Below are 24508 nucleotides of genomic sequence, written 5' to 3'. Positions count from 1 at the left end.
TGCAAAGCAGCCTCTTTTTGGACTTTTCCCTGTAAGTCCTTAAGGTGCATGCTGCTGTTGTTCCTACCTGTGTTGCTTGGCACCTATTGGAGGCTCATGTTGTTGCCCCAGAAAAGGAATGGTCTGTTGGACGCAGCACATTTTCTGTTCATTTGATAAATGTTTGTCTCTGTCTGAACGATGCGGACAATCTGAAATACTAAGTTTCAAATAGTCCAAATACTGGGAGCTAACAGCCAAGGCTCTATCTTCCAACAGATATTTCAAAGTTAAGAAGTTGAAATGAGATCTGTTATAATTCTTACTTAGCTACAACTAATACATGATACTTCACATCATCCAAGTTCCCATCCTATTAAACTTGTAGTTAGCTAAAAAAAAATATGGAACTGAATGTCTTACCAGCAGGAATAATGCTTTTGCCAAAATATGATTGAAATATTTTTAGCAGCCATGTGATGAGGGGTTAAATTGAGTCCATTGGATCTGAGCTTTGTGCCACTCATCATCACAGTGTTGCCATTTTTTAATAAAAATCTCTGCGGCTTTCAGAGTGTCTCACAATCACCAAACCAATGTGGACTGCCGCTCAGTTTCTTTGGCTTAATAAATTCCTGAGAATCTCAAACTGTAGCAGAATCATTACATTTGTTTTCATACCGAGAGGAGCTGTGCACATCATTACACACATCTTATATCAAAAGTCAAGAATCGTATACATCTTCAGCAGTGACGTTGTGCTCTTCTTACTAAAGCTGATCCAAAAAGATTTGCTGTTTAGTGAAACAAGCAACTTTGTTTCCAATGAGTCCTGTGCTCCATCTTTACATTTTCAATTGCAGCAAATTGCATTGTTTTCTTCTGAAGACTTTGTTTTTTACTAGTGGTTTATTATAGAGCGTATTTTAGTTTGCTGATTAAATGCAATAATATCTGGAGCCTTGCTCCAAACATGAAATATGAAATTACGTAAGTTAATCAAATCTCACGCAACAGGTTTAACTGCTTACCAAGTATGTTTGAATAGCCAGTTATTTATATAGTCAGTAGGGTTCTGTACATAAGTTGTTCTGAATTCAAATTAGCCAAGTTTTCTTTGGTAATTTTGGTCTTGATGGTAATGAGCCATTTGCAACTGGTGTGAGACGTGCAGTTTCAGAGAACGAGTACGGACATTGGTTGATACTTAAAAATACAGTTTATTAAACATGAAAACATATGCATCCCTTATGTATTTCCCTGTCTTGTTTCTAAACAGCTGCCCTCTGTGTGTGGACACTCAGCACTCAGTAAAGAGCAGCTATTCTATGCTGGCCTGACACACACACACACACACACACACACACACACTGTTGCATAACCTGATAGTGCTGGTGATACTTATCATCCGCTGTGTGCCGAGCTCTGGATGTGATCTGTATGACATATTATCAAAATGTCAGGCCTCACGTGTACAGTGAGAGAGGGAGCATATGTTGTTATAGGGAGAGAGTTGTACTGCTCTCACATCTGCCAGCCAGGCACCGCTGTTCCTCTTTCTGTGTGAAAGTTTGTGTGTAAATAGTAATTCAGTTGGCCTTAAGCACAAAATGTGTTTTCTGATAAAGAATATTTTAACTTGAATCTATACAAATGAGCTGTTTACATTCATCCTCATACCAGGGTTTAATCCCAATGGTTAGAGATGGTGTGTGAAAATCAAAACAAGTGTTCAACTTGTTATATTGAGAAACAGATGTTTTAATGTCAGCAAAATGACATCTACATTCTAAAATGGGGCATGAACACTGAAAAATTAGCCAGCAGCTGGTGTGTTATTCCCACAGCTTGCATCATCTACATCCCAGGATCTTTATCCATGTGTGAACGAAGGCCTGGGAACAGTGAACAGATGCTCATCATTAGCACAGAAGAAACATAGGGCCCTCTTTTCTACTTGGTGATCACAGAGAAGCCAGTCTTAATGCACCTCAATAAACACCTGACAGGACAGAAAATGTAGGAGACTGTGACTGGTTATTGTTAGGTAAGAAGGTAGACAGTTGTATTTTTTTTTTTTTTTTTTTTTTATGGACACCGTTTTACAGTGGTTAAGACATCACAAACACACCTTACAATGTGTCGCTTTGTTTCAGTCAGTCTCTGGAAGCTGTAAGGCTGCTCTTCAAACATGATTCAGATGTACTAATATCATACACACACACATACATTTGAACTGTTAAGGTGATGTCTGTTAGCGCAAGTACAAACAAATGGACCATGAGTTGCCTTCATGGTCAAGTACTATTAACCACAAATTCACATTTATCATCTCTGCCTTTGCATCTGTGAAGAGGTTCAACTTTACTATTGAGAAAAGAAGGAAAAATTACTTACTCATTGTTCAAATTTTCTTTAATGGTTCAGTTGCTATAGAATTTGGAAGCATTAAGTCAAGACATGGTGCAGCCTTACAAAACCAACTAATCAATGTCGACTGAGAGAAAAAAAATACAAAAGCATCACGCAAAAAAAAAAAGGACAATTAGGCAAAGTCTGGTCATCACAGTAAAAACATCCATAAATCCTAATCAAACTTAACAGCATGCTGAAAATTAAACAGGTAGCAAGTTCCAGGAGGATTTCTCTCTCTCTCTCTCTCTCTCTCACACACACACACACACACACACACACACACACAAATTCATTCACAACTTGAACAAAGGCTGTTGAACAACCCTCATAGTTAAAATGTACAGTGAGACACATTTTAAAGAAAAAACAACAATGCATAGGCAAATAAAGAATGTTTTAAAATAAAAGTAAACATAAAAAGACAAATATCTTTGTCATAGGCGGGCAGCGTGAGGGATCTGTTGGCTGTTTACATTGCGATGATTGTGGAGGACATTCACATAGAAGTTACTGCCAACAAGATATATAATGGATTACACTTACCCATACAAAAATTATTTTTTTAAAGGAGATAGTAGCTTCCACAATTGTCAAGAATGTACAAACATCGGTCAATGTGGAGAGGCTTCAAAGATTCTCCACTTAAATGAATATTGTAAAACACGAGGCAGACATGCTTGGCTTTAAAACATCACAATTATTTTTAGTTATACAAGTTAATAAACTGTACTTAAAACACATGAAATATTGAGCATGTAACTAGAAAAACATGTCAGCTGTTAACAAATATTCATTTGAGCGATTCCAGTTAAGTCAATTAAGAGTTTTAAAATCACTGAATAAAAACATGGTTACAAAGTTTTCATCTATCCATATAATCAAACATAGAATCTCTGTGCTAAAACATCAAAAAGTATTTTTTGCAAATATCCCATTGATAATAGTGCAAGAGATACAGTACAGTCAGAAATAGCACAAAGTTCTTATGTTTGGTTTCATGTGTTTAGTTACAGGTAGTTTAAAAATTAGAGTTCGTATGATTTTTAGTGTAAAGAAAAAGAGCCACTGCTGCTGATATTAAAGAGTGACTCATGGGAGGTTTTCCTTGTCTACCAGTTCTCCATCTCTAATGATGTGTTGGAGCAAATGTCAATTCAATAAACAATAAATTAAAACTACAGCACATTGCTGATCAACTTAATCAATGTTAATTTTATCTTACAGATAAAAAAAACAACAAAAATTACAGTTGGCACAATCAATTCATTAATGTATTTTCCCAAGTATACAATATAAAAAAAAAAAAAAAAAAAAGATTTAAATGTTACAATAACCCCAAACAAAACCATTATTTGTTTGGGGAGAATGTGTAGACCTGTGTTTCATGTGATTATGTTTGCTAGTGTCTATAATTCTCTCCGCATGAGAAACACACTGTCGTACCCTCGACAGCCTATGGTTCAAAATAGCAGAACAACAAATGGAGCCTCATTTATAAAACTGTGCAGAGATTGGTCATGAGAAGAATGAGAGAGCTTAAAATGATCCTTATCTTAATGTAGTTTCCCAATTTATAAATCCCATTGATTATGTTACGAGCCTAATTATTCTGCTCTCTTAACTCTGGTAATTAAATATGAATGGTAATGACAGGCCTGTTGTGAGTGTTGATAAACACATCAATCTGCTTGACATACTAGTATTTGTACAAGAGAATAGAGAAGTCAGAGTGGAAATTACAATAAGATGTAAAATGTTGCAAAAGTGGAGCCAGATTGACTCAAATGCTGTTTTAACAACAAATTAACACATCGTGGCAGCAGAGAGGACCACAAGGTCAGAGAGCCAAATTATTCTTAATGACGAAAAATACAACAATCTATCAACTGGTAAAACAGAACAACCAGAGAGGGTCAGAGGTCACTGGAGCTCAGTTATTCACTTGATAAGTGAGTCTAGCTTGTACACCTAATTAACTGTTGGTACAAAGGGATGAACAGCCAATAATCTGACATTAAGTAAAATGAATCGTCTGAGAACAGTTAATACTGTAGCTGTACACAGCTATAAAGACATATTTAAGCATTTATTAATGTACAGTTTTATGTCAACAAGTACAACTTGTCATATGAAGACATTTTATACTATTGCATCTGCATTCTACCTCACAAAAGAAGTGGCTGACAAAACGGATTAATACACCTTCTTCCAACTACAATACCAGGCGTTATGTTTCTGATTGTACTTTTTACTATTCTGCTTCTAAGATGTGTGGACAAATCTGTATCTCTAAATCCCAAGCTGCGTGGGAGATGGCGAACACATCTTTCACGCTTCGTTTTATGCACACAAAATGTTTATAAATGAGGCTCCTGGTGTGACAGAATCAGAATACAAAAGCCTTTATGAAATAAGTAGAAATAATTATAATCTCTCCCCTAACATAATCAATCATCACACACGCTGCTTGACGAAAACTATATTTGTCTTTGCTTCAGTCAGCGGCCGACTGGCCCGTTCCTCCAATGACCACAGCAGATTTAATATGTAACACTGCCTAACGTGTCAAAACAGACAAGATAATACGAAATAAATCCGAACCTCCCACAGAAAGACAACCAAAAAACACTACATTTGATATTCACTCACCCAATCTGTGAGTTTTTTCACTGACTCAACCCACATTGACCCACTTGAGTGCATCAGGTAATGGTGTGGCAGCTGGTGTGAGGAGGAGTTGGGATGGAAAAGTATAAGGGAGAGCGAGGCAGCCACCTCCTGGTGTCTCTTAACTCCTCCTGTGTCCATTACAGGTGTCCCTCCTCTCCTGAGCTCATCAGTGTCGGGTTTGTGGATTTTGGGTTGTTGTGGATTACGTGCAAGGCGTGAAGGGGCAGGATGGGGTGGAGTGGGATGGGATGCAGTGGAGTTTGGTGGGCTGGTGGGGCCAAGGGTCACTGCCGTCGATCCTCCGTCTCTGACCGTGAGAACGCCATCACGACATCCTCTGCACCTGAGAATCAACAGCAGAAGGTCAAACAAGTCCCACAAATACAATTTTCTATGAGACCTTTAGGTTTAGGGTCACGGTAGAAAAATGAAGATGATGAAATTTAGAATTCAACAGAAAAAATGGTTTTATTTCCAGTTGTTCATTAAAGATGCTTCACAAGTTTGAGATTTAGAAACATGAGATGTAAACAGAAAACTGATATTTACTTCTCTGACTAACTGGAGATGTGTCTTATCTTTGTTTGATGTGGATACGAGGTGTGATCAGATTTGTGCAGATATTAAATTGAAGTTTTTAGGAAATCAGTCAAGAACTCAAAGAAACAATAATTTACTTTTGCCAAGTCTGGTTTATCCTTTATGGAAAAATTCTAACTAAGGTATATGTAAACTTTAATCTTGAAGTGTAGATCAAAATATTGTATTTCAATATGATTTTATGATATTGTGAGAGTTGCTAAACAAACAAAAAAATGTTTGGTTTGTGTTCGGTGTGATGTGTGCACAATGCTAAAACTAATCAAGTGTAATCAATCAAGTGTAATCATTTATCCTACCTGCATTTATACGACGTTGCATTCTAAATTTGACTCAGTGCTAGTTTACATATTAAATTTCAGTGAGGCCTCAATTTGTTTTGAACTAGTCACTGGTAAATACATCAGCAAAAACTAATTATGCTTCATAGTGTGACATCAGAAACATTTTCTAAAAAGCCTTTGGATACTTTCAGTATTTTGTAAATCCTGTCATCTGTGACTGAAAGCCCAGGAGGAAATACACTGTTGTGAAAAATTCTTTGTGCATGCAGGTAATTTAATTTTATACCCTATATTCACCGGCTGTGGAAAGTCACTGCCTGCCATCACTTTGTTCCGATGAGACTGGTTGTAAAACACTGAGTGACTGCTCTGTCATGATAACACTTAGATCTGAGTCTTCACTACCGCTCAATCTCCTATGCTGTTACTGCATCAGCTATGACGCACAAGACTGTTTGAGTGAACTAAAATAAATTGTATTATACGAGCTGATGATCATAAGCTGTCGCTAAGCTGCAGAAACAGAATCAATGGGCCTAAAGAAAAAGAGACCAAAATAATCAACAATACACAGGCTCTGATATCTTTTTACCCTTTTTTTGTTAATTTTCCTTCTACTTAGTTAATGAGGACTAACTGACAATCACGGCTTCATCTGAGGTGAGTCAACTAATGGATTCTGCCAGCTAGACAATAGGACTTTGTCAACTGGCTTTTGTTTAACAAGAAATCATTCATTAGTGTGTTGCCAACTGTGATTCATCAAGCCCTTTGAGTCTGCCTACACCTGCTGAGACAGTTTTTTGTGCTGATAAATGAAGATACATTTTCCAATTTGAGTAAGGTTAAATAAAATTACACAAAGCCCTTTCAGTGCCTTAAATAACAAAAATCCTTCAACGCATTTTCTGGAAGAGACTACTTTTAATTTGAAAAATTTGGTCTCCATACAGCTAAAACCTCTTCTGTTAGATCGTCTCAAACAGTGGAGACCTTCCAAGCACAGAATTTCGTGTACATTTTGCTATGTCTATGGGGAATATAATTTGCATGTTTCTGTGCAGCATTGAGGTCTTTGTAAGCTTTGTACGATCTAGACTTTTAGGGGAGGATGCCTTTTAATATGAACTTTCAAGTTCCTCTTCCCATGGGAGCTCATTGGCCTAGCAAATGAGGTGTTGCCCAAGATAAAGCATACAGGCAAAAGCAAGCACCAGGAGACAAAACTACAGACAGAATGACAAAAATATATATTGGCAGACTTAAGACTTCAGTTAATAACATAAATCTCATCTCCTTGGAGACAGCACATAGGGATAATAATGCTTGATTAAGAGGCAATAACATAATACCATACCAAAAGAAACACAACCTGAATTATACCACTGCTGAATACTGCTGCTGTTCAAGTTGATGTTTTGGAGTAGGTATCTGCAAGACCACAAATTTATAACATAAAAGGGCAGTCGGAGTCATTTTGTGGTTTTGTGTACAACCTGAGGCGAATGACTGGCAGAAATGCTCTCAAAATACATCTTCAGAACGTAGTGGAAGGCTGGGCTATGTCTGTTTTGCCTGACAGTCACGTTCAGACCTCGCCCTGTCAAAAAAACACATACACTACAAGCTCCAGCTAGCATGATAAAAACTTCAGGTCCCTCAAAGCTGTTGCCTAGCGACAGATAAAAATCAGACTGCATAAGCGGATGGCAGGCTGCTGCTGCCTATGAGCAAACAGCCTTTGGTTTGTTTCAGTGAAGCTCAGCGTCTGGTGTTTACTTGCCCATCCCTCCACTATGCACGGAGCCCCTCCTCACTATGCACAGTGGGGTAAACAGAGTCTTTCCAGATGCCAGATTACATGAATAACAGCAACAACATGCATGTCATCTGATTTGTCCCCATAAATACTTTACAATAAACCATTTTTCTTTATCATGTAAATTGTTTTTGAGGAAAAGTAGGTACTTACAGATAGAATACCTAAGTGGTTGACTGACAAAAACTTCTGGTAATCAACCAATGTTGCAATAATGAGCAATATCTAATCAAGATCAATGGCTTTCGGCTTGTCCCTTCAGGTCGCCTTCTGGTTAATTTCACTTTTAATTGAATATAGTTGGATCTTGGCAAGAAAAAACCAGCTATATGAAAACATTTTTAAATATAAATCATTATCTGCTTCAGTAAAAGTAATATGGAATTACCAAAGTTCTACTGAAACCTCTTGGAATAGGAAACTGAAATTAACATTAAAGTGTGATTATATTTTGAAGCTGAAGGCACCATGCCGCTTCCCTCCACTCCACTCAGTCCAGAGTCAGCTGAGGGGATAAAAAAATAGGGCCCACCCCCATGACCAAATAAGAGCAGTGGTGGGTAAAGAAGCCTGAAACACAACAGGAATGTGTGGCCCAGATCAACGTGTTGACATCGACAAACACAGTAGGTCTAGTTTTAAAACGTTTTTTTTAAAAAGTGTAAATTTAACTCATTAATTTCAGACGTCTTCACTATTACTGCTACATTATTATGTGGATGACAATTTACATGCCCATTCTAGCAAGTCAGGTAATTAAACAAATCCTGTTTCATTAGAAAGGTGAGAACATAAAAACACTATGAGACAAAGTAAAATGCTTTTCCACTTGAAGCCTAAGAAGTGTTAGCCAAATTTTTATAATAGCTGTCAAAACAAGTCACTAATCAGTAGTAATTAATAGTAGTAGTTACTAGTAATTATAACATATAGAAATTGAAGACTTGAAGATGTCCGTTTCTTTAATGCATTCAGCAATATTTCTAAAATTTAACAAGCTTGAAAACAGGTTTACACAACAGAAAATACTTAATTTTTCATGTCTACAGGGATTTAATAAATTCTATATTTTCTTTCAAGAGCTCAAAATCTATGTGCTTACATTTTTGGTTTGTTTTGCTAATTAAGCAAAGATCACTATAAAGAAAATTGGCTAATTCAGTATCCTCAGAATTCTGAGAAAACCAAATATTCAAATTTGTTTGGTAAGAATATGTTACCAAGTTTATCTTCTTATGGAAAGGTGCTGTTGATGCCTCCTGTGAAGTCACTGAACGGCACTGGCAACAATGCAAATACTCAAAGTTTTTGAAGGAGGCTCGCGTGTCTTGTCAGAGAATTAAAAAAATTTCCTACATGATTAGTACAATTTTGCAGCATTCTTTGAACAGAAATGTGATATAGACTAATATTTGGAGAGCTGTGCGGAGTGTGGTGGATCATACCAGGTAAAAGAGCAAGAAGGGGAGCTGGGTACAGCAGAAAGGATTGATGTTGACTCTCATGCTAGTGCTACCTTAAGTTGCATATTGCCACTTCAAGGAGAAAGTCAATCTTCAGAGGGCTGAACCACATAGATATGGCGGGTAATAAAGTGCCTGTCTCAGATTCATGCTGCAGTAAAGAACAGGATAAAGTAAGAATCAATACCACTTTGCTCTGGAAGAGTTGCCAAACAAAGACGATTTTTTTGCTCTGTGTCATTTGGCATTTAATCGAAAAGCCAGGTTTAAGGGGTGTGTGATAAAATAAAAAAAGAAACAAGATCATGTATTGGCTGAGCAAAGCGGTGGTAAAATCTAAAATGAGAGAAGCCATATTTCTGTAAAAAGGGATGAAACTGACACAGAGAGATTGGAATATCACACTGTGGCTGTGTAATTAGCACTCCAGCTTGCCTCCAGGCTCCCTAATGACATCTGCTCAAATCTAGTGATGCAGCACCTTGCAACAACACCAAAGCCCACAGGGAAGCTGAGCTTTCCTGGGACGACCGAGGTTGCTATAGTAACCCCTCCTCATCTCTCTTCATTTGTCAGGGCCCTCAGATGTCCTCCTAGGAGGAGTAAACTTTCTTTGTCAAGTCAGACAGAATCAGTCCTGAGATGACTGGATTTATTCGCGGCTTTGACAACCTGTATTGTCTAACTTGACACGATGTCAGTCAGAAAAAGCCCTGAATAAGAGAATTAATAAAGGGAGAATAACAGCCTGATTGTAAAGACAATACTAATGTATTCTCCATATTATGATGCAACTGTTCTGCCACAGAAAACTCTCTGTACTACTGAGATGCACAGATTTTAATCAGTATTGTTGAAAGAAGGAGCACTGAAACAGAGCCCTTCAAACTCCAAGCCTCACTTAATGAGTTCACACTTAATTTCTGATCATAATAACAGCATTTAAACATAGCTTGTGAAGTCATGCTCGCCCACAATCCACTTCTTCCTCTGTGTGACCAAATTTTAGCTACATCAAGGTGTTCACATCGTAAAATGTGACTGAAAAAAGAAATAAAACATTTGAAGCTTTAGAGTCTTTGGCAAAATATTCCTCTTTGGCGTGATTAAAATTGCAAAACAAAATTCTGTATTTGCATATATGGTAATGAGCCAATTAGAATGATCTAAAATGCAAATCCAGTGACCAATAGTGTTCAACGAAATATTGTATGAGTGGTATCACCCAAGTTGGTTTCCTCTTGTTTTTCACGAGGAAAAAAACTGAACATGCAGCTAAGTGCCAACTAAGGGAGTGATACAGGGTTTTGAGAACATTTCCAATCGGAAGTCAATCGGCAAGATCAGATCAGAACATTTTTGGACAGATTAGACTGAAGAACCTAGAAAATTTTCTTCTTATCAAAAAATACTATGCTGACAACAGCAGTGATGTTATCCACTTGTCACATTCACTTTTATGTGTTCTTGCACCCACACACTACTTGATGTTTCGTGAACGTAGCTTTGCCTGGACTTACGATAATCAGTATGCGAGTGTGTCCGACAGCGCCTTCTGGGCACAATGCCATTCGACCAACGACGCAGTGTCTGACACTTGACACTATCGCTATGTGCTGAGAGCCCTTGAGGACACTGGTCTCAAAGCATGTTGAAACCGCACATCGAAACTATGCTCTGTTTCATACTGATGGGGGTGGAAAATGTGGGCGAATGGGTTTAGTTTGAAAGTTTGACTCAAGAGGGATACGTCTCTGAAGTTGGGCCTATGTGACCTCTATGGAGTGGTAGTAGTGTGCATGTGGTAGTAGCATACATTTTTTAAAATCCAATTTTACAATACTTGCACGGCGCCTCTTATATGAGGTCACAAAAGATTCTAAAACCCTTTGAAGGAGACTAAATATCATTACTTTGCAGGCTAAAAGTTGTGAGTCATCCACTCAAGGTTATTACTTTTTAAACTGTTAGATAAGCAGCAATGATAGAAAACAGTGTGCTTTTTATTACAATCAGAGCAATATTAAACTGTTTCCATGAAAGGAAGAAGGTGATTAGATTTATAAAATGTTGCTAAAACTTTCTTTGCCAAATCGTAGCAAAAAGGTGGGTTGATGCTGGAAGCGCAAACTTTTAAAAACCGTTTCAAATCTTATTGTTTCATTTGTCTGTTATATTTCTTAAATAATGCTCAAGCTAACCTGTAAAAGAGAAAGATGTTTCTTATCTGGAGCCAAGTATTTGCTGCAGAAATCAATCAGACTGGTACGAGCTGTGAAAGTGAAGCTGCTGCAAGCAGGTAAATTATTACAGAAAGTTTTGGGCTGCTGTACTGTGACAGCCAGATCTACCTTAGCAGGATGATAAGGAAAGGTTCACTGTTATTCTGATGGTGTGTGAACAGTGGGAAGCACAGAGGTTATAACCTGATATATCACCAAACCCCAGATTTCAAACATTTGTTTAGAACAATTAACAAATCAATCAATTACAAATACCTTGATCACCATAATGCATGAACACAATTATCACAATCATTGCATATATTTAATATATGTAAAATTTCATGTTGGTCCTTTGTTGTCTGAGAACAGGCTCTGGCAAAAGTGTATTTGAACAGGCACAATGATACAATGATTGTGCATTTTGCTAGACAATAAAAGATTTCCTTTTATCTATTTTCCCGTTAATTACCGTGTCTAAATGAGATCACATAGAGAACTTCCCTCTTCATGAAACTGAACCTCTTCACACCACCGCAAAGGATCCTGAATGCACCAACAAATTGCTCTCTTTCAGTGCAGTGTTGAATATTTAAAAGTGATCAACTTGAAACCATCACATTACTTTAGACTAGATACAGACCACAGATAATTTATTGGCACACTGACAAGATGGGCAGCTGCCAAATGACACTAAATATGTCGGTTTTTGTGATGTGCATTCTCTGAGCACCTTTCATCAGCCATATTCATGCATTTTTAATGAGGCTTGTCCAAGCAGTACTGACACAGTAAAGACTAGACGTTTTGTTTCTATTAAAAGGAAAAATAGGTGCAGCACAAACTGACAGTCTGTAGTTCATTTAAAGAGAAATGATAAACTTAAAAAAAACCTATACTGATCTCATGTACGGATGCTGAGTTTTTTAACAATAAGACACCATCCTTCCTATCTGATGCAATGCTTTATAAACTGCTGACTAATGAAGAAACACACACACCGTAATAATGAAAACTATACTGTCTGATTCATTAACTCACAAACAGATTGCAGCAATCCATTATATACTGCAGAATAAGGATGTATTTAAAAAATTTAAATAGTTTTGTACCCTGCAGGTTAAAACAACACCAATGGAAAATACAAAAGTGAAGGACAAGGAGTTAATGTGCTTTTTACTTTCCATCCTAATAGCCTATGCAATCATAAATTGAATTGAACATAGAAATGAACATATTCATCAATCACCAACACAAACTGTTCCCTTGTAGCAAAAGGACACAGACAAGGAGACATAACATTTCCCACAGGTAATAAATCACAGGCAAATTTCCCAAAGTAAAGCTCCCCTGGGGGACAAATGCAGGTTCTCAAATTACACAGGAAGAAGGCTGAAGTGAGTTCCAACAGGAGGATGGCAGGTCTCCTCTCTGACAGCCTTGTTTGGACTTAACATGTAATTCTACTAAAAAAAAAGCATAATTTGTAACAGTTTGCTGCTGATTCCTCAGGTAACTGCAGTACCTGTCTTCTTGTACAATTTTGTTGAAAGTAGCATGCACAACATAAACACCATAAAGTAACTAAAGAAAGCTCAACAGCACCCTCTGGTGCCATGTAAGCATGACTATCATATGTAAGGATGATGAACAAAGGCTAATGAGACAGGATTTTCTTCAACATGCAAACACTGCATTATCTGAAACAGGCCTCTTGACAGACCTCTTGTGGGAAGCAGTGGTGAGACTAGCCAGTGTTTCCCACACATACAAAATGCTTGGGTGGGCTGTCAAAGTGTATTTACAGCCACTCAAGTATATTTGGCCACCCGCTTTTTAACCTGTCCAAGAGAATAACGACATCCGTGATCAATTATCTACAGGACTATTTCCCCTCACTCTTCCGCCCCAGTAGACTGGTTATTTGCTCCTTGAAATGTCAAACAGCAATTCAGATCAGCTGTTTGTAACATTCATTCCATGATTTACACACCTGACTGGACAAAGAAAACATGTTGGTGTTTAGCTTCTGCATGTTGGGGGAGAAACAGGCTTAAACACTGCTGCCTGTACCCAAAGATCGTACATATATACAGTGAGAGGTATCACTCTGTAACAACTCAGAACAACCAGAGGGGTCTAAGTATCTCTGTAGTCCCAAAAACTCTCATAAGAGAGTGAATAACGACCTTTAGTAGCCTGAAGAGAGTAGCTGTTCGACAATAAAGTGTGCCAAGGTCATAGTAAATATTTGCATGGTACCCCCACCCTCTCACCCCTGGCAGCTACAAGTAGAATGAAATTTTGTGGGAAACTCTGCTAGCAGTGCATTTGTGTTGTGATGAGTCATTTGGATCCAATCAGTCACACTGTTTGCAGAGTGAGTAATCTCAGTGGTGTTAGGCCACAGAGTTGGCTTAATGCAGTGTCAGGGAATGTGTTAGGCCTGTTGGGGTACAAACTCTGAAGGTGAGATATATGCAGAGGGATCTTCCCTTGTTTTCAGTTTGGGTGCAGCAGCACATCTGTGATATGTGAGAGTGGTGTTTGTGGGTTCAAGTTGTTGTAAGCTGGTTTTGTTTTAACTTGTCAAACACTTTCTATACCTCTGCTGCAAAAAAACAAAATGTAAAAATGAAACATCTGAGAACTAAAAGTACAACTACTGACCTGCACTGAAAATATTCCTTAATCACATTTGAAAATTCAAACAAGCACACATAAATAAAAACACATGAATAATTTCTAACTCTAATACTTGGACGGATAAAAGCACTGTGTGGGTGCGCGTGTTTGTGAGTGCGCCTTACCCTGGTCTATGTTGTGCTGTGGTAGCTGGCTCATCTGACTGTGGACCACACCTGCATAATTTCGGAGAAAAGCCTCTTCACTCGGAGTAAGCTGAAGAAAAAAAACAAACAACAAATAAAAAAACAGTAAAGAATTAAGAAATATTTCTATGAATGGTTTATCCTATTATTATCCTATTATTGCCAAATTATTTCTAAGAATTAAGGCTGTGTCCGAATTCAACCCCTTTTTTACCCATTTACTAGTGTCACTAACAGCTGTTAGGTAATTTTCAAAAACAAAAGTAATTTTCTCTTTTCTAAAACAGGGAGGATTGTATTGTGTGATTGTTGGCAGAAACTGGTGTACATGCCATGTACACTACTTTTACTGTTGCAGTGCGGTATAGTGGACAGATTTACTCACTCAAAATTTGGACATTACTACAAAATGGCAAAGTCACTATACATTGAGTAGGGTATGATTTCAGATATAGCCAAAGTTTTCCCAATGTGGATAATTTAGATAAAATTTCAAAATAAAAGGTTTTGATTTTCAACACAAATTAATTATTTAATTTTCTGCTTTTTTGTGTTTGTGTCTCTGTTTCTGTTTGTGTATCTGTTTGGCCAACTTTTAAAGGACAGATTTTTTTAATTGAATAGTAGAATGCCATTTAGCTGTTGTGTTACTAATCATAGTGTCCATCTTTTACTGGATGTCTGAGAAGCTGTGGCAGTGCTTTTACTTGTATAAAAATGACATTTATAGCAACAAAGCTGAAGACAATTATTATTCCACGAGTGTATTTTAACTTTAAACTATTCTACTCACAATAATAGTTTTATTATCATTTTATTAGTGAGACTTGCTTTATCAGTTATCTGGCTATATGCTGCCAAATTAAGTAGAGATAACTTCCTGCTCAAAAGTCAGAGGAGTGGCTAATTTGTAAAGTATTGCTCTCGCCTTCAAATTGGTTTAAAAATTACACTGTATAGACAAGCCTTAATCATCTTTAAATGTACTTGTTCTTTTTTTTTTTAAAGATTTAGGTAGGACATGTTTACAGGATTCATCTATGTGCTTCTGTAGCTGTGTAACCAATTATAATGCAGTTAGGTTTGTTTGCTCCAGAGGGGCCATATCAATCATTTGTGCTGACACCTTCATATTAGCAAAAGTGGCATTTAAACATGATTTCATTACTCAAATTTATTTCGCTACCTAAGCTGTAACAGATAATCTGTGGAGTTGCTATCTGTTATGCACAATGCTGACATGAATGATGAACATATGTGGAGTGATGTTTGATTTAAAGTTAGCTTTGTTAGTGTGTGTCCCAACCTGAAATAATGAAAACGTCAATATATGTTCATCTGTAAACCAACTAATTCAACAATGAATTTTAATCTAAGTAAAATCTGTCCTGTGTACTAATGTCTACTAAAGCCTAATTATCTTGTATAGGGGACTTTATGCTTATATGCTTACATTTGATCCCATTTTCTTTAGCATCAGCAGGACACGCACTTTCTGTTGGATGTACATGTCTTCAGGAGACTTCCCCGGGGCCTCCTCACGGTTCATCCCCCCTGCTCCTGTGGCTCTGTTCAGACAAAGAAATTCACATTACAACACTCACATGTGTTGTTAGGATTAAAAGAAAATTACAGAATACAGTCAGTGGTTTCGGTAACACAACCTAAGTGGCCATGACCTGATATCGTGATATGTTATTAAAAATCTTTTAATTGTAAACACCCAACCCTGCAGGCTGGAAAAGTGAGTGACATTTTTTGTAGTCACATAGCTATTTATAGTCTTTACGTATTCCTAGTATACTCGGCCTTGTTTTATGAGTTTGTTAATGACAACAGCTGAGACTAAACCTTTCAAAACAGTAGTCTTATTTAGCAGACAGGGGCCATGGTGGCTCATTGGTAGAGCATTGGGTAGGCATACAGAAGGCCGCGGATTTGAATCCCACCCTGAACCTTGGTGCTGCTTGTACCCTCCTGCCGCAACCCTCCCATTTGGGTAGGGCATCTGGCGTAAAAAAACATGCCAAATGCCTTCTACTGTGCCAGCCCCTGATGGGACAAGCCGAAAGCCGCCGATCTTTAGTATTATTTAGCAGACATCAGTTTAAGGCAAATATAGTGTACACCACTGAAAATACCACCACCTGGAGACATACTGCTTTCCAGTTAGGTGTTTTCTAAGCTGACATCTCACGAATACATTATTAGGCTGGAACTAGATGTTTTACCATTAAGTTAAACAACACAGACTGTATGATAAGCACTTCATTACCAATGCAAAAATTGGTGATATTAGAAGTCAGTGGCCTAGTCTCAATGCTGGCACTTTGTAGGTTTGACACTTCACATCATGAAAAGCTGTCATTAATACTGCATGGCAGTTTACACACAGATCTAGCCTGTCTTCTCGATCCATCTCTTTTTCAACATTTAACTAATGACCTACTTTCACTATAAAGTCTGCAGAGATGCAAAATATAGGCAGAGGGGAGAGAAATGGGGAGGGAAAAGGGGAGGGAAAAGAAGGCGATAAAAGGAACTGCCAAAGCTAATGTGGATGAGAGAAAAGGGATAGGTTCCGCTGTGATAGCACAAAAACACACATCAAGGTCGGCTGCTGATGCACCGTTGCAATGCACCAACAAGATGAGGTGCACAGAGCAGTTTGGGATTCTAACTCTACCAAATTTCCAATTATAAATGCTGACCATGCATTAGAAATAATTGACAGAAAAGAGTTAATACAGTTTTAAAAGGGATAAATGGAGGAAAAGGTAAGATTTATTGGATAGAAAATCAGTATGCAAGTCAGAATTTGCTCTAGGATCTTTAATAAAAACCCTTAGGGGAGCCAAAATGATTATAGCTCTTGCAATTTATTTTGGCTTCTTATCAATACAAAGGACAACTAATGCATGTTGGCAGGCCGTTTGATGTGGGGTTATATTTAAGTGAGGACCTGACTTTCTGTTCCCCTCTTCCAAGTGCCCAGGAGTGGAGGATGAATGGTTCACCGTTGGCCATTGGCAGACGTTTAGATGCCACTGTGAGCGTTAGGATTTAACCAGGTCAGAGCAGCTGGAGAGCATGATTCTGGTTAAGTCTTTATAATTTTAACAACCTTTTGAGTGGCTGTTTACTGCAAACGGCTAAGACTTGACTTTGTCCTCATGTCTGTTTTCAGTCACACACTGTGGTAGCAGGACACTAACCTTCACTTCAACCTGAGCGTTCGACTTAGTTTAATTGGAGAGCTGCTCAAGACTCAAAAACACGACAGACAAAAACAAACTCGAGAGAGAGCTTGCTGGTGTCAGTTTAGATGCTCAGTACACCTTCAAGGGACTGCTGCTGCTGGTGTGTCTTTGGGTGGGGGTAGTGATGGAGAGAGGATGTGGGTGAAGGCTGGCAACAGCTTCAGATCAGCAGCAGTGACACGTTTGATCATGTCTCCAAGCTCCTTGCAAGCTGAGAGATATACCAATAAGACGATACACAGTACAAAAATTAGGAGCACCAATTTGGCACAGTCAGAATAAAACCGTAACTCTGTTTGAGTGACAGAAATTCCAAAAAGGTGTCGTTTTGTCGATTTTTAAAAGAGAAACTATTGTATTGTATATATACAATATATTGAATGAACAATATACTGAATATTCCTATATTCAGGAATATTCTAAGACTCGACAACTTGAACATTTTATGTCTGCTACTGCACAAAAGGCCAATATATTCCACACAGTATAAATAGGCCTACTGCTTTCATGGCTGAGGCATTACTGATCCTCTGATGTTTGCTTTTGAAGTATGAAAACTGGCCAAATTTAGTATCATCTCTGCCTGGGCTTATGCAATTTGTCTTTTTGCTAGACTGGAAATTTGTTTAATCTTACCCCACTCTCACAGTTATACCTGCTATAAGAAGAACAAACATTATAGCCTGACAGAAGACTATAAGGGAAGCCTCAGTAGGAAGTAGAAACAAAGTCGAACTGTAAATGAGGGTAATCAGTGATGTTCTTTTACAATTAATTACAACAATGTTGTAGATGGTACTCTAGTGTCTGGCATACAGCCATAGAAATGACCTCTAAATATTGGTTGCAGCTTAGGATGTGTAGTCAAATGCACGTTTATACAGAACTTCTACATAAGAAAGCATTGTATATATTGCGTTCAATGTTCAAATACTGTTCAATACATAAGGTGTTAGGGAGCGGTCTGTAAAACACAGAATAGAGTTGTAAGAATTATTAGTAGATCTTCTGCTCAGGAACCCTCAAACCATCTGTTTCTCAATTTAGTTTTTGAAATTTGATGATCTACTGGACTTACAAATGTTCAGATAAAAATAATAAAATTGATCCTAAAGAATTTACTATATATATTTCATATTTGTAAGAGAGTTAAAGGAAAATGTATGTTCAAAAATTAGAGCCAGGACAAATTTGTAAAGCAGATGGTTGTCTGTCAAGAGGGTAAGGATAAATAAAATAATCTCTTAATGTGTTTAGAAAGGTATTTAAAAATAATGGGCTGAATTTATTACAATATCACTTTGTGTAAAGGGGCAACAAATTGTTCAGTGAAATGCAGTCTTCCTGTTTGCATATTATTTTGAGAACTTCTAGATATCTTTATATATTGACTTGTTCACCTGGGATATGGATGGAAATATAATGATAGGCAATTACAAAGGGGTATGCTTTATAAATAAGCTTTGCACAAATGTATACATGCAAAACAAATATCTGGGCTTCATTATTTCTCGAGTTATCACTATTTCTTAACCATTCATCTATTTAACTGATCTACAATGCTCATCTTGAGAATTAATTAAGCACAATATTGGTCAAACGTTGAGCAAACAAAGGATTCACCACTTTGGAATAATTTGGATGTAAATAGTGTGCTGAGGCCTGTGCTTAAATTTTTAACGTTTCATTCCTCATTAGTAGTGTGATAATTATTTTGCCTGCAAAAACAATGCACAAATTAATCCAAAGGTTTACTCTAAAATCGATAAATGTTTTGAGGTGAAACCTTGCTGGGATCATTCCAATATTATTCTAACGTACATGCTCTTTAGGGACTTACATCAGTTCAAGGACCACTAAGGATTCTGTCAGTCTTTTGTGTGTGCCTGGTGTTAGGTTCTAGGGGAGGGCAGGCTCAACACTAATCCCTTGTGGGATGCTCAGCCAGCCTCAGATACATGCTGCTAATATTCCAAATGTAATCAAAGGCTTTCTTTAATGCCAATCTAGGTCTAATCCCCCCTCTCAGGCCATGTTGGGCTGGGCTGAGCTGAGGAATCAAGCCCCATGAGCCAGTTAAACCACAGCAGGTGAACTGAAAAATCTGCATACATGGTAATGGTGGGAGACATAATTGATATGAAATATATGTTTTTGTAGTTGCTCTACTTTTATTGATCATAAATAAATTTTAAATGAAGCCTTCCAAAATGTATTTAGTTTATAATAATACACGACCAAAAAAAAAAAACAGCAAATGGTGTTGGTTAATCAATTTTGGTGCATATATATTCTTAGACACCTACATCGTTGATGTAAATGAGCAAAATTAGGTTAATCTATGCAAATTCAGATATACAACACCACCACAACCCGTGTTGCACTATTTGTGTCACATTTTTACATTTAAAACATTTAACACATAACCTGAAGAAGTTGCTGCTGAGTTCTGTCTAATCGTTGAACAGGTCTCAGCTTAGATGAAGTGGCATATTTCTCTAGAATAACTTGAACATGATGAATAGAGTAAAACTATCAATATGTGCCCTGAATCATGGTCTAAAATCATTGTGTGATTGAAAATTAACTGCTGTCACCCAATTGTTTACTACTGCACTACTTCATACAACTCCTGTAAATGAGATCAAGTTTAATTTATCATTCAAATTTCCCGCATGACAGAGAGTGTGTCACAAGAATGCAACAGTTCTCAAAGACATTACATATTCAATAATGCCACTTTAAAAATAGAGACAAACCTATGCAATGCATGGCATCTGCATGCTGGGTTACTCATGTACACGTGTGTGTCAACCAGGAGCATGGACAAATCTTCTTAAGACCATTTCAACACTCTGAGTAGGGCCACACAGTGCAATGAGGGTCTACTGCCAGGGATTACAGTATGCAATGTGATAGGCCCTCACATTTGTTAAGGGTCATGAAGGGCAAAAACTGCCACAGTGAACTAGTCCACTCACACATGGACTGGTCCACTTACTGCTTGTTAGTGGCTCTGCCATCAGTTGCTCACATAATCAAAAACATCTCATTCTTAAAAAAAAAAAAAAAAAAAAAAAATCAAATACCTCAAGTAAGCATAAAAACAGGGAAAGAGGCCATTTTTGGCAAAGGGGTTAAGGTGCACATGAAAGTGGATCCTGAGAAACCAATAGATTTGCAGAGAGGAAAAATAGCTTGATTTCAGTCGTAAACTGCTCCAACATCCCAGGCAAATGTGTGAGAAACTTAAGTAGGCTATGAGCCTGGTGTGGCTGCCAGCTGAGCTCCCACCAACCTGGCCTGGTTCTGTAGAACAGCTGCACAAAATGAGACACACACACACACACACACACACACACACACACACACACACACACACACACACACACACTTCTATTGACAACTAAACATGCCTTGAAACCTAATATTCGCTAATATTATAATTATTTCAACAATAAACTAAATTAGTTATAAGACCTTTGGGGGTTATTGTTTAACCTTTGTTAAGGTTAACTTTGTTAAGGTTACCTTAACCTGCCTTTGTAGGCAGCGTATCAAACCCAAGACAGATTGTCTTCAGAACTATTTAGTGATGAAATACTCCAATTCTCTGGTTACAAGCTTCAGGTCAGAATTTATTTATATCCTTTTTCATACATGATAAACTATATCTTTTGGATTATTCAAATAAAACAAACCAATTTAGTCCATCACCTTGGGCTATACTAATTTTTCTTTAGGTTTTTATGACAATTTTCCATTAAAGAGTTAACTGTAATAATCAAGTCTTACAGAAATCTAAAATGGCTTCAACTAATAATTATTTAAATCAACAACTGATCAAAAAAAAAAAATGAAATTATTAATTCATTGATAATTTAGTCCCTAAAATGTCAAAAAATTATAAACTGAATTCAAAAAACATTTTAATCCTACTGGAGGCAAGCTTGTTATACAGAACGAGTAAAACACTTGAAAAACAAACAAACAAACAAAAAAAAAAACCCAGAAATACCACAGAGGAGCTATAGAAAAGGTGTGGAAAGGTAGCTGTAGCTATAGAAAGGCAAATACATCCACCAACAACATGCTATAGAGTTCCAGAGAGCTACTAACCCTCTGAGCAAAAGAAGTCCTCAAATACATTTTGGTAAAATCAACATGTCAGAACCCAAAGACATTATACATAAAGGAAAGCAGCAAATACATTTTAAATAATGTAACCCATAAACATTTGGCCCTTTGGCTTATTTTAAAATTTTTGACAGTTTATTGTTAAATGTAAAAACTTCTGCCCATTTATTGCAATCCTTCTGATCATTATAATAGTCATTTCAGACCTGCGGCATAAATCAAAACATATACATTAAAATGTAAACATAATGAAAACTATTTCCAATTTCCTCTGGGCCAAGCCAAGAGGAGGATTTGAAACAGGGTGCGCCAGAGGCTCTGGCGCACCCTGCGCTCAAATGCTCTGGCTTGGACTTACTTGATGTCTGCATGATTTTTATTTGTGAACAATCTGCTCACACGTACAGTGCCCACAACAATGGCTGCAGTATTTGGGGACAATGGTGATGAACTGGATTGTGAAAAGTGATTGATATGTGGGTCATGTGTTGTTGTCACCACATGGGGCATGCACTAAAACAATCATGTACAGTAGGCTATAGGCTGAGGTTCTACATGTGCTTAACTCTCCTTTAAGTTTTTTTGCTTTACCCAGATAGTTTATATACCTATCTAGGTTATATGATAGATAATTTGTTTAACTCTCTTATTTAGGCCTCTCGTATGCTGGTAGTAAATAAAATATAATATTGGCACACTTTAATTAAGTTTTTTTAATGAAATTTACATTAAATTTCAGGCAACCTGATTTTGCTTAATTTCTTTTCACAGGCCATACTGTATAGCATAATTAAATGTGGTCTGTGATCACAGAACATCTCTGCCCACTCCTCAGAGTCTCTCAAAGGAATTGAAACAGAAGCTGCAGCCTTAAGCTGGTCCCGTGTGTGTAGCTGCAGCATTTCAAAAGCAGCAGCATCTTAAGGGAGGGCATAATATTCTCATTCGTAAACAGTTACATGATCTCTGCACATGGAACAATGCAAGGCAGTGCAACTGTGCACAATAGCATGCACACTAGACATAGAAGGGGAAACAGGACAGATATGATTTCAAGTTTGCTTCTTTAAAACTGTTGAAACAGCCTGGTCGTTGTCTTTAATTATCTGTCATTTGAACTAAGTGCATAAGCCACGAATGAATGCAAGCAGCTCTTGTATCATAGTGTGAGGCCACAACAGGCTGCTATGTGGCTGGGTTAATGCTGACAGGCTGACAAGTGCTTGTGCCAGACGAAGAGCAGGAGGTTGTGAGATGTACAAGCCCTCCCTCCATAGCTCTAATCGCAGACAGCTGATGAGGTCCCTTCAAGGCTCAATGGGGTTGCGGAGCCAGCAAAGAGCACCTGCCCTGAGTGTGAGGAGGTGAGGAAGAGAGGGAGGCGAGGCCAGGGGTCCTAATCTCACTCCAAAATCCAGACAGCTAGGGGAATGTGCAAACTAATGCAGGCTTGACATACTGTGGTTCATGAGTGGCACGGCCCTGACATCCACTGCCTGTGGGTCAGCAATGCCTTGCCAGCATCATCACTCAAAATTTTGCCAGCTATCGCATTGGGTGGGACGGACGACTGTAAAAGGCTGGGTGGCACAATGCATCCATGGGTCGCATGATCCAAAAATAGGAAACCGATGGAGCAGCTATTTGAAAAGTAAACTTGACATAAAAACCAATTTGTATAAAAGTTACTCTATGTCCAATAGCGTTTAAGTTTAAGGTTAAACATTTGACATGATTCCAAGTTTAGACACTGTCTTTGTTGAGTGTAGTGTCTGTTGAGTAGGGTAAATGGGTCTGTAACCTGTACTTACTGTAAGCTTCATCATGTCTGTGGTCTGAAAAATTGTCTTGTTAGCAATAAAAAGAAAACTGTTTTAATGTTGCTGTATAATAACACTAATGTTAACACCGTCGCCATGGGAACACGTAAAGTCTGCTTAGCGTTAGCTGAGAAGATAGCTTGGAATGTAGGTTATTGACCAGTTTTGATGAGTTTCAAAAAGGACAAACTCTGAAATAAAAATAACGCCAAGCAAAAATGCACCATCGCGAAAAGCAGAAAACTAAAGGTCAAAACTGATATTTTACGAGATCGAGACTATGAACAATTCTTGTCAATATGTTGCGGGACACAGACTGTTCAAACTGTACCAGCGTTCTTGCTAGCATGCAACGACCCTCAACGCGTTTTCGATACGGATCGGAAGCAATATCCGTCGTGGAACATTTGTATGGGCATTACTGTTGAATTACAAGCTGCCTTTAATTTAAGCTCAGCAAACATTTAATTAAGTCACCCACAAAACCCCCCTTGGAAAAGCAGCCAATGCTAACCAGACCAGCTAGCTCGCTAGCATGCCCGAGACAAAAGCCTGAATGAAGTTCCTATGGGTGCAAACACCAGGTACCGCTGCTCTGCCAGAAGTGTGAACGCCGGGATCCAAACATATGTATTGTTTCTAAAACCCCTGACAATATGCGCCTCGTCAAAAAAGCGACTCATAAGCGCTTACCCCTCCTGGTCCAGCTTTTCTTTCTTCTGTGCTCTGTTTGAATGGTGTGTTGTTGTAAAGAGGGCGTCCTGTTCCGGGGTCACATCGCTCCAGTCGGCACAGCTACGGCGGACTGACACAACTCAGCGAGTCCTGCTGCTTGTTCAGTACCACGACCGACCACAGGGGGCGGCACCGGCGCAGCCAACGCCACATCAGGGGGCGAGCAAGTGGGCTCAAACAGGGGCCAGGTTTTCAGGATTGTTCAGTTTGGGTCAGTGTGGTGATGCCAACCTTTATGATTTCAGAGGTTTATTTCTTAAAGGCTTTTGTTTT

General features: G+C 38.1%; 1 protein-coding gene across 1 annotated transcript; it reads right to left on the bottom strand.

The window, feature by feature from the left end:
- Nucleotides 1–2376: 2376 nt before the first annotated feature.
- ctnnbip1 (catenin, beta interacting protein 1) lies at nucleotides 2377–24352 on the bottom strand. Its single transcript, XM_067527818.1, has 4 exons — nucleotides 24194–24352; nucleotides 15737–15851; nucleotides 14263–14353; nucleotides 2377–5407 (listed from the first exon to the last, which is right to left on the bottom strand). Exons 2-4 carry the CDS (start codon nucleotides 15830–15832, stop codon nucleotides 5349–5351), a joined length of 246 nt encoding a protein of 81 aa, XP_067383919.1. The 5' UTR covers nucleotides 15833–15851; nucleotides 24194–24352; the 3' UTR covers nucleotides 2377–5348.
- Nucleotides 24353–24508: the final 156 nt, after the last annotated feature.

This window comes from Channa argus, chromosome 13, assembly GCF_033026475.1.
Source record: "Channa argus isolate prfri chromosome 13, Channa argus male v1.0, whole genome shotgun sequence".
NCBI classification, from domain to species: Eukaryota; Metazoa; Chordata; class Actinopteri; order Anabantiformes; family Channidae; genus Channa; species Channa argus.
This window is presented reverse-complemented; position numbering and strand designations above follow the sequence as displayed.